Genomic DNA, 13898 nt, shown 5'->3' on the forward strand with positions numbered 1-13898 from the left:
AAATAAGGGCATCTTCTAAAGGCTATAAACAAGTTAAAAAGTACTAGGTAACAGAGTGGAAGTAATGTTTATTGGTTGTAGCTGGAATTGAAAGAAGAAATAAAGGGCATTTAAAGAAACAGGAGAATGTCATGAAAAAATCTGTAGGGGTATGGAAGTACAAAAGAGGTCAGGAAATGGCAAGGTGTTCATTATCAATTTCATTAATGCATTAAGACAGCTATAGAAGAGTAGCAGTAGAAAGTCAAAAAAGATGCTGGATGTTATGGAAATCCTTTAATGCTCCCAATGCCTTAGGAGTCTGGGCTTTGTACACGAGCTAATGAAGAAATCCTAGATGATTCTCTATAAATGAAACTGTGCTTTATATTTTCGACTCAAACTCATACGGTCAAAAACAAATGGTAGCCAGACACAGTGGCTCATTCCTGTAATCCCAGCACTTTGGGAGGCCGAGGCAGGAGGATCACTTGAGGTCAGGAGTTCGAGGCCAGCCTGGCCAACATGGTGAAACCACATCTCTACTAAAAATACAAACATTTGCCGGGCTTGGTGGCATGCACCTGTAGTCCCAGCCACTCAGGAGGCTGAGGCATGAGAATCGCTTCAACCTGGAAGGCAGAGGTTGCAGTGAGCTGAGATCATACCACTGCACTCCAGCCTAGGCCACGGAGTGAGACTCTGTCTCAAAAATATAAATAAATAAATAAATAAATAAATAAATAAATAAATACAGCAAATGACAATGGCAACTTAAGGCTTTGCTGAAAATTAATCAATTAGCTTTCTTATATTTTTCCCTAATATTCATTTGTATAAAACACTAAAGGTTACTAAAAAAAACTTGCGATATTAGTTAATGCCTAAGAAATAGTCAAAATTTTCTTTAGATTTACTCTTTCATTTTCAAAAGTATTTCTATCTTGTATAAGCACAGTCATTATCTTACGATCATTCTTGTTTCTGAAAATATACATTTTCACTACCAAAAAAACCTACAAGGTTTTAACATAGTTATTGTTGGGAAACTATGAAGCTACTATGAAGCTCAGTTTATAATTTTTCTTATCATAATATTCCTTGCTTCAAAACAGGGAATACTGATCATAACACAATGTTGAGATAATTCTTAGGATTACATACAAAGGACTGATAAAGTATAAGTATCCTCCTACTTAATGAAGCTTTATAAATAAACATACTAATTTTTATAAACTCCCAAAAGCTTTCAGTAAAGCTGCTCACCTCCCCAAGTGTGTTATTATCAAGTATATTCTACCAGCATGATGTCAGAGTACATGGGTAATTTCAATTATGGCCAAATATGAACACTTGACACTAATTACTTATTGCCTGTAATGCTAGGAATAATAAATAACTGTATTATTACTAGAACACTAACATACTAGGTATTCCGTAAGAGATACATGAAAATAAAGGTGTGTAAAATATATGCATATTTCTATTTTTATCTTCAATACTGAAACAATTGAATTAACTTGTGAAATAAATTTATGAAGTGTATTATTAGTTTTAATTCAGCATTTTTGAAAGCAATACTTACATTGCTTAATACATAATTTAATTTCTCAAGCATTTGATATTCATAGCAGATTTAAAACTTCCTTTTAAAGTATGTTTATTCATTTATAATAAATTTTTAATATTAAGTATGTAAGAGTTACAGTGAATAATGCACAAATTATTTACCTAGCAGCACAGTCATAAGCCAATACATCAGTCTCTGCAAGAAGGTCACCATCAGTTTCATGGTCTCCTCCATCAGGACCCAATTCAAACAGCTAAGGAAAGGAGAAAGATAATCATTTATATAAATCAGCTATACAAATCTGATGAACAGTGTGTTCATAATTTTGTGCATGATCAATGTATGTTGGACCATACCAAATGTAAAAATCAGAGTACCTGCTTTTTTAACATTATTATGTGAAATACACAAATATATGTATTTAAAATAAGAAACAAGGTTTTATGGCCTACATTAATCTCTGTTTTCCTAATTTATATATTTATCTATTTATATCAAATGCTCTAAATAGTTCTATACAAGTTTTGTACATGACATAAGCATCTGAAAAAGGTGAGAGTACTCAACCAAAAAATTTTAGCTAAGTGAGTTTCTCACTAAGTGAGATTCTACCTCATTTAGAATGAGGTAGCTTCATCACTTACTAGCTGTGAGATCCTGGGACCTAGTTTCCTTATCCATAAAAGGTGGGTGGATGCTAACAGTTCCCATCTCACAGTACTTTTAAAAATTCAGTGAATACTGTAGAATTCTTAAAAAAATAAATAAATAAAAAAGGGTAGAAAAATATTAGCTACACAGAGAGAAGAGCAATGCAAGAATCCTTAAAAACGATAGGTAACAAAATATAATTCGAAGTAATATGGCATGAGAAAAAGATAGATAAAAAGCATGAAAAAAATGACTCTTAAAAAAGAGGGGAAGATCCTCTGGGTAAGAAAAAAAAAAACAGAAAAAATATCCAATAGAAAAAGGTTATGAAATTAAGTGAAAATAAGAATTATGAGGAAGAGGCCTTTCCTCTCGATAATTATGGCAGGTTAATTGCAAGAGAGGCAGATAAAGATTAAAATGCAAAATTATATGCTAATGACTTAGAAATATTTCTCCAGCTCAGCTCTTACTCTCAACAGTCATTGGATTCCCCTCATCCTACTAGTTCTATACCTTCCTCCTGCCTTCTCTGTTCTGGTTAATGGTACTTTCATTCACCTAGTCTCTTAGATAAAAAGTCTGAAATAGGCCGGACCTGGTGGCTCACGCCTGTAATCCCAGCACTTTGGGAGGCTGAGGCAGGCAGATCATATGAGGTCACGAGTTTGACACCAGCCTGGTCAACATGGTGAAACCCCATCTCTACTAAAAATACACAAATTAGCTGGGTGTGGTGGCGCATGCCTGTAGTCCCAGCTACTCCGGAAGCTGAGGCAGGAGAACTGCTTGAACCCAGGAGGCAGAGGCTGCATGCAGTGAGCCAAGATGGCATCACTGCACTCCAGTGTGGGCTACCAAAGAGACTCTGTCTTAAAACAAAATAGTCTGAAATAATCCTTTTTCATTTCTCTGCCATTACTGTATCTATTCTCTTACTGGTACCAAAGCTTGTCAATTCAACAATATCCCCTATTGCTGGCTGGAATATTTCAACAACTATTTAGTCTTATCTCCATTCTTTCCTTCTTCTAACCCATTTTCCACAAAGTTGAGGATTTTTGCAATTGTTTCATGACTCTTAGTACCCTTATAAAAATATCTTATCAGAATACTTTCTTAATCTAAAAATTATTCCTTGTTTCTCATCTCCTCCACAGCATGATATGAAGGTTCTTAATAATTTATCCCTAACCCGACTCCTGTATTTACATTCAACAAATATTTTTGAACACATACTGTATGCCAAGCACAGTTCTGGAAATTGGGCATAAAGGGGCAAACAATACGAACAAAGAATTGGGGGCTATTGGGAGTAAGTCTATGGTTGGTAATTGAATTTAGTTTCAAATAGGCTTACCAGGGAATGAAGCTCTGAAGGTGATGGGGAAGTGGGCTATGTAGGTGCTGAAGTGAAGAGAGCTGTAGTTAAGAGGAAACAGCAAGTGAAGAGGTACTGAGATTTGACTGTGCCTGGAATGTCTGAGGAACAATAAGCAGGCAGGTGTCATCAGATTAGAGTCAAACAACTAGTGGAACAAAAGGTCAGAGAGGTGATGACAGCCAGTTCTGATGGGGACTTTGTAGGTCCTTCTAAGGCCTTTGGTTCTCATTTTAACATAGGAAGACACTACAGGATTCTGAAGAGACAATGACGCAATCTGTTGTACATTTTAAGAGAATCACTCTGCCATACTGAGAACAGAATAAATGGGGTGAGGACAGACACAGAACACAAGTTGGGAGGCTATTGTAATAATTCAGATGAGAATAGCTGTGGCATGACCCAACCTGATACCACTGGCAGTTTGCAGAAGTGGTTAGATTCTGGATTTATTTTGAAAGTGGAACCGACAATATTTGCTGCCAAGGGGATGTGTGTAAAAGAAAGAGTGGAATCAAGGATGATTCCCAGATTTTTGGCCTGAGGAAACAGAAGAATGAAGTTAACTCCATGCTGAATCAGTTACCTGGGATGGGGAAGAACATGAGGATAGCAGGTTTAGGCAGATCATCAGAAGCACAGTACTGAATACGTTACCTCCAAAATGCCTATCAGACAGTCACGTGGAGACACAGCATAGGCTGTTGTACATATTGGTTTAAAGGTCAGAGAAGAGGTCTGTAAGTTTAAAAGTCATCAGAGATAAATGTCCATGACGCTAGACCACTATGAGGAAGAGAATATTTTTAAAAGATGTCAAAAACTGAGTTCTTGGCACTCCAACATTTACAGGTCAGGAAGATGATGAGCAACCAGCAGGAGACTAAGAAAAGCAGTCAGTGGGACAAAAGGAAAATGAAATGTGGTGTCCTGGGGACAAGGGAAGAAAGTATTTCAAAGAAGAGCTCAATTGGGTTAAATTCAGCTGACTGGTTTAGGAAGATGAGAGCTGAGGCTTGACTACCGAATTTAGCAATATGAAAGTCATCAGTGTCCTTGACAACAGCAATGTCAGTGGTGGGGGCAAAAATCTGACTGGAGTAGGTTCAAGTAGGAATGGTGAGAGAGAGAATGGAGACAGAAAGTATAGAAAGAATATGTACAGAGACTAGCTAGGGGGATAGTCCAAGACAAATACCTTTGTCTAGGGTAGTGGTAGAAGTGTTTTTTTTTTTTTTTTTTTTGTGGGGAAGACAGAGATATAGGAGGCCTATCAAGAAAAATGTCTAGGTTTTTGGCCTATGTATCAAGCATATGGAGGATGGTACTAAGCATGAGAGAGAGAAAGATCAGTGGAAGAGCATGAATTCAGTTGAGATATTATGACTGATAACTGATGTGCCTTTAACATATTTACATGAAAATGCATCAAAGAAGTCTGAATTGGAGATACAAATTTGGGGATTATGATGCCTATTAAAACTTTGGGCTTAAAAGAGAATACATAAGAGAATATGTGAAGAAAGAGGGCCTAGGGCTAGGTCTTTGAGGAATTCCTACATTCAGTGGCCAGGTGGAAGGGAATGAACCTACAAAGAGATAGAAGAAACAACTAGAGGTATGAAAACAAAACAAAAAAATAAAGAAGGGCTTAACAAATGTATACATTATAGAGAGGTAAAGGGAGGGGGAAAAAAGACTGACTACTGTTGAAAAGCCTTAGTCCACTCACTGGATAATTGAATACAAAAGGCAAGATCATTTCCAGAGGACAGGAGGAGTGAGGTAGAATTTGAGTTTGAAAAAGAAAAATAAGGCCAATATAAAAACAACATATATGGAAGGCCTCTATAATTCTACATACCACAGTGTTTGAAGATAAGGTCCACTATGTTGTTCACTATTGCGAAAATAAAAAATCTCTTAGAGCTAGAAAAAATACATCCTCCTGATGAGCTTATTAGACGTTGTCAAGTAGAACGACATAACACATTGAGGTTGCTTGATGAGCTTATTAGACGTTGTCAAGTAGAACGACATAACACATTGAGGTTGCTTCTCTAACGTGAGGATGAATCCAGACATCCTAAAATAACCACCTTAAAGCAGCTGCACTGAAAAGAGCCAAACTACTGTTTTTCTTATTATCAAAATACATGTGCTACAAGAGTTCTTAATAATTATTCTATCACTATACTCCATATACCTACAGGAGCTTTAAATTTTTACTTTATTCATTCTTACATTATCTGCTTTTTTAGCGTATGTATTCCAACTATAACCAGAAATAAGCAAATATTTAAGTTTATCAGTTCTAGTTGAGCCTCCATGGGGAATGTCCTTGGAAACCATCATTATGAAGAAGATTGTTAACATATTGGTATCATTTTTAGATATTATTGCGAGAACTAAGAAAATACCTCCTGAACAGATGACATTTAATTGAGATTTTTTGTGAAGCCTGCTATTGAAATCCAGGCAGAAACTAGTTTTTTCTTTCACTTTTAGAACAAAATCAGGTAATTTGAGAAGCAGAACCTTCAAGCTATTAGTGGATATTCAAAGAATGAACATATACTTTGTTTAGGATGATTGTTGGCCCTTTTGGACACGAATAGGTGTAGTGAACATATGACTCTCGATGATTTTTAGTTTGCCTATCAGATGGAATCCTCCCCTAACACTATCTCTCACTCATACCTGGTCTCCACTCCTGGGTGAAGATGTCTGTTTACATAGTATTTGGCACTAAAAATGCTCACAACTTTTTAGCTACATCAGAATGTCCCTAAACAGTTGTGCCTCCTGTCATTAAAATGGCTATAAGAAAGTAGCCACATAAATAGGCGCTGGTATTGCTAGGCCAGCAGAAGTTCCATACAAAGGACTGAGATATAGCCTTTTTTCAGTAGTAAATTGTTGAAAAATAATTTTCTTTTCATTTCTTCCCTTCTTACAGAATTTTGATTTTCAATTAATTACTAATGTAGTATTACTGTATTTGATTTTAGCAATGTTTTCTCTATCCCTTTTAAAAAAGAAGCATTAAAAACAACAAAATAAACCAAGTTAAAAAGGAAAAAAGAGACATTAAATAATAAAATAATAAATTAAGTACAAATCATTATCTTAAAACAAAAAAGGGCAACACTGTTGATGAACTTTACCTTAATTTTAGCAGTATATTCTCCTCTACCTCCAAACAGACCAAGACCACCAAGTAAAATATCAGTGTCGGCACTGAAACGTATAGCTTCTACTGAATGAGCAGAATAACCCCAGCCTCCTCCATGACCTAGAATATATAAATCATAATCTGTTTTAAAAGATCCATATATATTTCAGTTGTAAGACAATATTTCCTAAACCTAAGTATACATACTTTCAAACCTGTTTACCACACTATAATCTTCTTTAGAATAAACCTTCATTACTGCTTGAGTCTCTTCCTCTGTACTTGCAACACCCATTTTTAAGTCCTGCATAGCTGCCAAGGTATCAAGACAACCTAAAAATAAATAAACAAAATTTAATTCCTTGAAATCAAAATGTCCTATGGTATTGATGACATTAAATGCTATAGGGGATAAATTAAAATAAATAATTTTCTTCATTTAATGGAAGAATGCTTAAAACCAACACAAATTCTCCCTTGTCTGATTAACGATCGTATTTAAACATGCCATATGACAACCTTTTACAGAAAACTGGATCTCTGAAAAGTTGAAATCACTTAATCTTTGAATTCTTACAAGGTTCTTCCTTTTATGAAACTCTCCAAATTAGTTTGATTCTTAAAGTACTACTTGAGGAAGACACATTAGTGTCACAGAACCTTAATCAATGCTAGTTTTGGGTGTCTACAATGGAAACCAAAATGAAATTTGAGAAAAAAGAAACAAAGAGTTATATTTATGATCTAGTAATTATACTTAGGAATATGATTTCACAACTGCAAGCGCTGGAGTCTTAAAATGAGTCTTTTTAAGGATCATTTTTAAAAGCAACAAAACACACAGTTATGTAGAGTGATATGAAGTTTACAGCTACAAAATAAGTATGCTGCAAAAACATTTTATCATATCTTTAAAAGTTTATACATTCAAGTTGAGCAAAAACATTATTTTTAAGGGTCTACCTCTGGGAAAATTAAACAAATGAGCATACATAAATCTTTGATGGTGTTAGTACAGGTCTCAGGTATTGTTTTCTGTGGAATTCGCCTCTTAGAGGATTTAACTTACTTTGTATATTATTATTATTTAACAAACAAGACAGAATTACATATAAATATAAATACTCTAAAAAAAACCCTGGACAGCACACATTTATGTGAATTAATGGTACATCAAATGGCAACCCTACCTAAAATGTGCAAAGCTGCATGAGATCGGGTAGTGAGGGCCCTTGATCCTGTTGGCAAGGCAAGTTCAGGACTTAGAATACTACATCTGGACTGCATGTCCGCTGCAGAGGGAAGCCTGGCATCAGCAACCACTGCATTGTAACACCACAGCTCTCTAGTATTTGGTCGAAACCTTTAAAGAAAAAGAATAATTACAGCACCTCAATGTGGTTTTGTTTTAAAAAAAATTCCTAAAACATAACTGATGATACAAAGAGAATAAATAATATAGTCAGCTCAAAGAGGACAAACATAGCTCATTATCTTCTGGATCTAAGCTAAACATATAAAAACACTACATCACTAAAAATGAAATAATTTGAAAACAGTAATGTAGATTATAATACATAAAAAATACAGCAACTGACTGTATACTTAAAGTTTTGATACATACATATAAATAAGAAACTCAACAAATACCCTATTAAAACAGTTTAAAGACAAAGGACAAGTTGAAGAAAAATGTGAAGTGTACATGTGAGACAAAGCTACAATATCCTCAACGTATAAGAGCTAGAAACAATCAATCCATAGCAAAAATGGGCAAGGACATGGAATGCTATCCACAGAAAGGAAGCACAGATAGAATGGATGTGGATGTTCCACCATATGAACAAACAGTAAAAACCAATAAAAAACTATTAGGAACCCAAAACATCCTCATCATCCCATTTCTCTTATCTCTTCTGTAACAAAAACTTCAAAAAGCTATCTCCACTTCCCAACCTCTTTTAGGGGTCGGGAAGTGAGGGATGCAAGCTGTTGTTTAATAAATATAGAGTCTCAGTTTTCCGAGAAAAAAAAGTTCTGATGATCTATTTCACAATAACATAAATACACTAAACACTACTGACTGCAGGCTTTCAAAATGATTAAGATGGTAAATTTTACATTGTATTTTTACCACAATTAAAAAATTTTTAATTATTTTTCAAAAGCACTTAAAATAGCCTTTGGAGGAAAATAAATTATATCATGGTAGCTTCTATAATTAGTAGCATTAATATTATTGCATTATTGCTTTTAGGAAGTCTTGATCTCATTGTTCAGGTGATCATTCTTTTCTCTCTAGTTGCTTTTAAGATTTTCCCTTGGTCTTCAGTATTCAACAATTTCACTAACTCTCTTGATGGTAAATAATGGAAACACATAGTTTCTAACATCCATGGATTCAACTCTCTTTTTGGTTCTGGAAAATTCATGGTAAGGGATGAGAAGAGACTAGAAATTATCTGCACCCCCCACCAAGCCCCACCCGCTCCAGATGAATGCATATTTGACTGCTTCCTCTACTCTATGTTTACTTTAACTCCAAATACAAAATTCACTGTTTCCTCTACCCCTTCCTTTTCATGTGCAACATGTGGATTCAGTAAGCCTAATCAAAACCTTACAAGAATGTGACCACATCCTCTAATTTTTTCTTTTCCCTTTCTCCTCCTGCTCGCTTTTCCTCTTTAAATGCTGAAGCCCTCAAACCTCTTCAGAAAAAGTACAGGGCACAGATCGTCTGTGGCTTGTCTTTTCTTCCCAGATAACTTCTCAACCTTGGCAAAATAAGCTTCTAAAGTGATTGAGACTTACTTCAGTCATTTTACAATTCTGTGAGCCTATCTTTTAACTCAGCAATTCTACATTGTAAAAACTAGCTTACGGAAATACTCCCACATGTGTATAAAATTCTGTATGTAGATACCTGTGTATTTGTTCACTGTAGCATTGTAGGTAATACTGTAATATTAAAAAAATCTAAAATGTTCACTGATGTGCAAACAGTTAAGTATACTTGGTATATCCAGACTATAGAATTCCACAATTTTAATAATGAAGCTGTTCTTTAAATACTGACTTGGAAAGATCTCTAAATTATTTCTGAGCAAAAATCTAACTTTTAGAGTAGGAATGTCTTTATTTACATAAAAAGAAAAATACATGCATTTTAAAAGGTGGCAGACAATATAAATCAAACTTCATACTTGTGATCCACAGAGAAGGCTAGTGGGATTTGGTATTGGAAAAGAAACAGATATAGAGTATGACCATCCTTTTTCCTGTATGTATTTTTGCTTTGTTTTTTTTTTTTTTTTTTTTTAAATAACACAAATTCACATATTATTTGTGTAAATTTGTATGTGGGAAATAAAATAGGTGTTCTTAACATTTATCTGCTCTTTATAGATGTTTCAAATTACTCAGGCAAAGTTTGCTCCTGAAGAATATAAAAGGAAGCCGATGCAGGCCAGAAGGAAAGTCAAAGTAAGCTAATATTGGATGTGCAATGCATACAATAATTGTAAAGTATAAGTGTCCCACCGAAAAACACAAAAGACACAAAGCAGTCAGAAGTCAGGATAACAGAAATTCTGATCCTGATTTAAAGAAAAATACCTCTCAGCTGTTTCACCAAAACATCTCTTAATCTTTGTTTTCCAGCAATGGAGAAATTGATCAAGGAGCTGGCAAGGCATCTGAGATCATCTGTCCCATTGCTACCACCATAAGTGAAAAAGACAAGATTCGACCAGCTAAATATCATACTTCAGAGTTCTGTTAAGACCCCAGGGAAATGGTTCTATTTCAAGTAAGTTTTTGCCATTAGACTTAGTTATACTGTTATTGCTAACTTAGTGAACGCATCCAGAAACAGATTCCATACTGTCAATTTTTATTTTTGTTTTGTTAATGCAAATTTACTTCTTTTAAAAATAAAACATGTAAAAACTACAAAACAATAAAACATCAATTTACACCTAAGTCCAAACCAGAGCCTGCTCTTTGGTAACTAAGTCTCTTGAACACTGACTTCTAATCAGTAAGTTACTGCAGCCAATTCTATCTTTACATCTATTCTCCTCTCTATCCCCTCCATTCTATCCCACTATGACCACTCTAACTTTGGTTCTTAATACCTTATGTCTGCCTAAGAATGATCACAAAAGACCACTCACCCATAGTCTCTTGTTATTTCATCTACCCTGCACGATGCTGCCAGGGAGATGTAATTGATTTGAGATGTACTCAACTCAATACTGGCCACTATGCCTTCTCATAAAATGCCCAAATAAGAGAGTAAGCTGGCCAGCAACCTGGGAAGTGCAGCAGTCTCTTCACTCGGAATGCAAGCCTCATGATTAATCTCTATTTTGGAACAAGGAAGAAAATTACCAAGGAGTTGGCAAGGCATTTGAGATAGTCTATCCCATTGCTACCACGTAGCCTCTCAGAACTTGGCTGTCTGATGAGAATGCAAGCAGGCATGGGTAGAAGAAGAAAGACAGTGAAAAAGTTTCCTCACTCTCCTCACTCACACCACTTCAATCTTTCAACTTACTGGAATCTTGTCCACTAAGGCCAGCCGCAAAAGGAAAGAAGTACTCAGCCCTGAATGGACACTGTGGTGATGGCAGGGTATACCTCCTATTAGTATCCAAAGCTAGAAACCCTAAGAAGGGTAACTTACTTATTCATTTTGTATATAAAGCACCACAATAAATTTTAAACACATGCAATTCTTGAGTCTCTTTTGTGCCCTATTTATCTCTACGTTTTAATAATTCCCAGAGTGCATATAATCCTGTATATTTCTCTACCAATAAGAGTATTTTTTAATGCACATTTCTAAAGGGCAAGCTCAATTATCTTCTTTGTTCTTTATTGTCTTTATCATAATTTCCTCCTCATAGTAATAATTATGAGAACAAAAAATAGAATGAATTATATACAATACAAACAGGATTGATGACAGACTAAAAATAACAACAGAGCTCTCAACAGTAAAATTAATAATTATAATGATAATAGCAAACACTTCTATGGCACCTACTATGCACTGTGTAGTACTAGCATCCCCATGTCATAAATGAGAAAACTGAGGCACACAGTCAAAGTAATTTCTCCAGGGTGACACAAAAAGCAAGTTGTGGAGCTCGGATAACCTAGGTAGTGTTGCTCAAAATGCATGCTCTTAGCCACTATGCTATACTATAAAGGTCCCTGTGAATCACTGAGACAGAATTGCAGTTATTAGATAAACAGGAGAGTACTCATGTGTGAAAAGTCCACCTGTAAATATAGTTTATATTACCTTAAGAGTATAACAGCATCAAAACTTATTTACTACTGTTTTATAAACTGAGATGCTTACCTCCAAATTACATCATATACAGGATCAAGACACACACCAAATCCTTGCAGATCCTCTTGTTCTGAGTCATTAAAAGTTTTACAACTCCCATCCACTTTGTTTATCAGAAGGCATTTAAATGGAGGGGGTTCTGATATAGAAGCAGGTACCAAGCCTTAAGAAAAAAACACTTATATATAATTTTAATATATATTACCTTTTTTAATTCCCCAAAACCCATAAAGTAAGTAATATTATCTTCATTCTCAGATGAATAAGCGGAGAATGAAAGAGGCTAAGTAATTAAAAAATCTTTAAGTGGGAGAATTAGGAGTAAAACCTCAACATGTCTAAATCCACAACACATGCTCCTAATCTCTTGCTATACGACTCTATTATATAATTATTCACAGTATCATGGACACAGTATAGATTGATACATTGGTCTTCGTGAAACTTCAAAGTTTGATTTATATAACCTCCCATAAAAATTAATTTCTAACATTTATTTAGCAAGAAACAATACATAAAAATCTCTTACTCCAATATGGATTTTATCCTACTAGAATTTAGTTTATAGTTCTACCACTGTCTAGCTCACGAATACTGTGGTTTCCAGATCTCCCAATTATTCCATTCTTTCAGCACACAGACACATGAACACAGACATTTACAGGCTTTATTTAAATTTCTTTGACCAGAAAGAAAACAAAAAGCTATAAAAGTATATTTCATTATAGGGAAAGATAAACCGTTTACTATCAATCAAGACGAGTTTGGAAGGGGCATTTGTTTATTTTTGGTATTACCTATTATGTGTTTACTGGCAAAAATTTCTGATGTAGCAAGTACATGAGAATTAATAAGTGCTTCATCAATTCGTAAAAAAGTCTGGTCCCCACTTGCACCTATCCAAGTAGCTTTTCTTCCATATTTTGATCCAATGTTAGGCATGGGAGCTGGCTTTGCATTCCAATATGGCACATCCAAAATTGGTCTGCCCAGTTGTCCTTTCTAAAAGATTAAATAAACCATATTAACAATACTGCTGTGTAAACAATCTAATTTTCATAAAGTTAAGGAGGCAGTAGATAAAAATCACTCTGTGAAACCTTATTTTTCACCAATTGTTAGTTTGGGTTTTTAAAATCAATTCAATATATAAGAAATTTGGACCAAACATGTATAAAGTAATAAAATAATTTCTATTATTCCTGGAAAGTCTTATAAAGTGCATTATTTAAAAAAAAAAGTTTGAAATATTTTCCACGCAAGTAGTATCTCCAAAATACTTTGTCTTCACTTACATTTAAATGAAAAGTATGATAAATATATACAATATGTTAAAATATTAGTATTCCAAATTATTCATTTAAAAAGTCACTTTGACATAAGTTGATAGTATAAAAGAAAGTCACTATTGAACTCATATAACCAGAGAATATTCAAGTAAAAAGACCAAAATAAATACTGCAACTGTGAATACAATTAGAAAAATATGTAATGTTGTTTTCACATGGTATGTCCCTAAGTTATTTCATTTATGTTTTAAAACAAACAGCACAACCAATGGCAAGGTATCATGTTTTAAGTAAATAACTATTAACCACTTTAAAAGTATGGCTGTCTATAGGGACCTGGTCAGGTAAGAGTTTAATTTAAAAAGTAATAGGAAGTTTCTCACTAGTAAGCCTGTAGCTGAAAAAGAATAAAAGAATGATGACACTGACTCAGTAGACATTCCTCCACCCCTGGCTCAGGACCTCTCTCCCCCCACAGCATTCTG

The 13898-nt window shown here is 34.6% G+C and overlaps 1 protein-coding gene across 13 annotated transcripts in view; it reads right to left on the minus strand.

The window, feature by feature from the left end:
* Positions 1-13898, minus strand: part of MYCBP2 (MYC binding protein 2) — a 290113-nt gene that overhangs the window by 153583 nt on the left and 122632 nt on the right. For all 13 annotated transcript variants that reach the window (XM_073014412.1, XM_073014414.1, XM_073014413.1 and 10 more), the window contains 6 exons: positions 12922-13126; positions 12134-12287; positions 7950-8122; positions 6967-7092; positions 6752-6879; positions 1711-1802 (listed from right to left, as the gene is read on the minus strand). In XM_073014412.1, coding sequence (XP_072870513.1) covers positions 1711-1802; positions 6752-6879; positions 6967-7092; positions 7950-8122; positions 12134-12287; positions 12922-13126 — 878 coding nt within the window. The remainder of the gene's footprint in view (positions 1-1710; positions 1803-6751; positions 6880-6966; positions 7093-7949; positions 8123-12133; positions 12288-12921; positions 13127-13898) is intronic.

Source organism: Chlorocebus sabaeus, chromosome 3 (assembly GCF_047675955.1).
Source record: "Chlorocebus sabaeus isolate Y175 chromosome 3, mChlSab1.0.hap1, whole genome shotgun sequence".
Taxonomy (NCBI): Eukaryota; Metazoa; Chordata; class Mammalia; order Primates; family Cercopithecidae; genus Chlorocebus; species Chlorocebus sabaeus.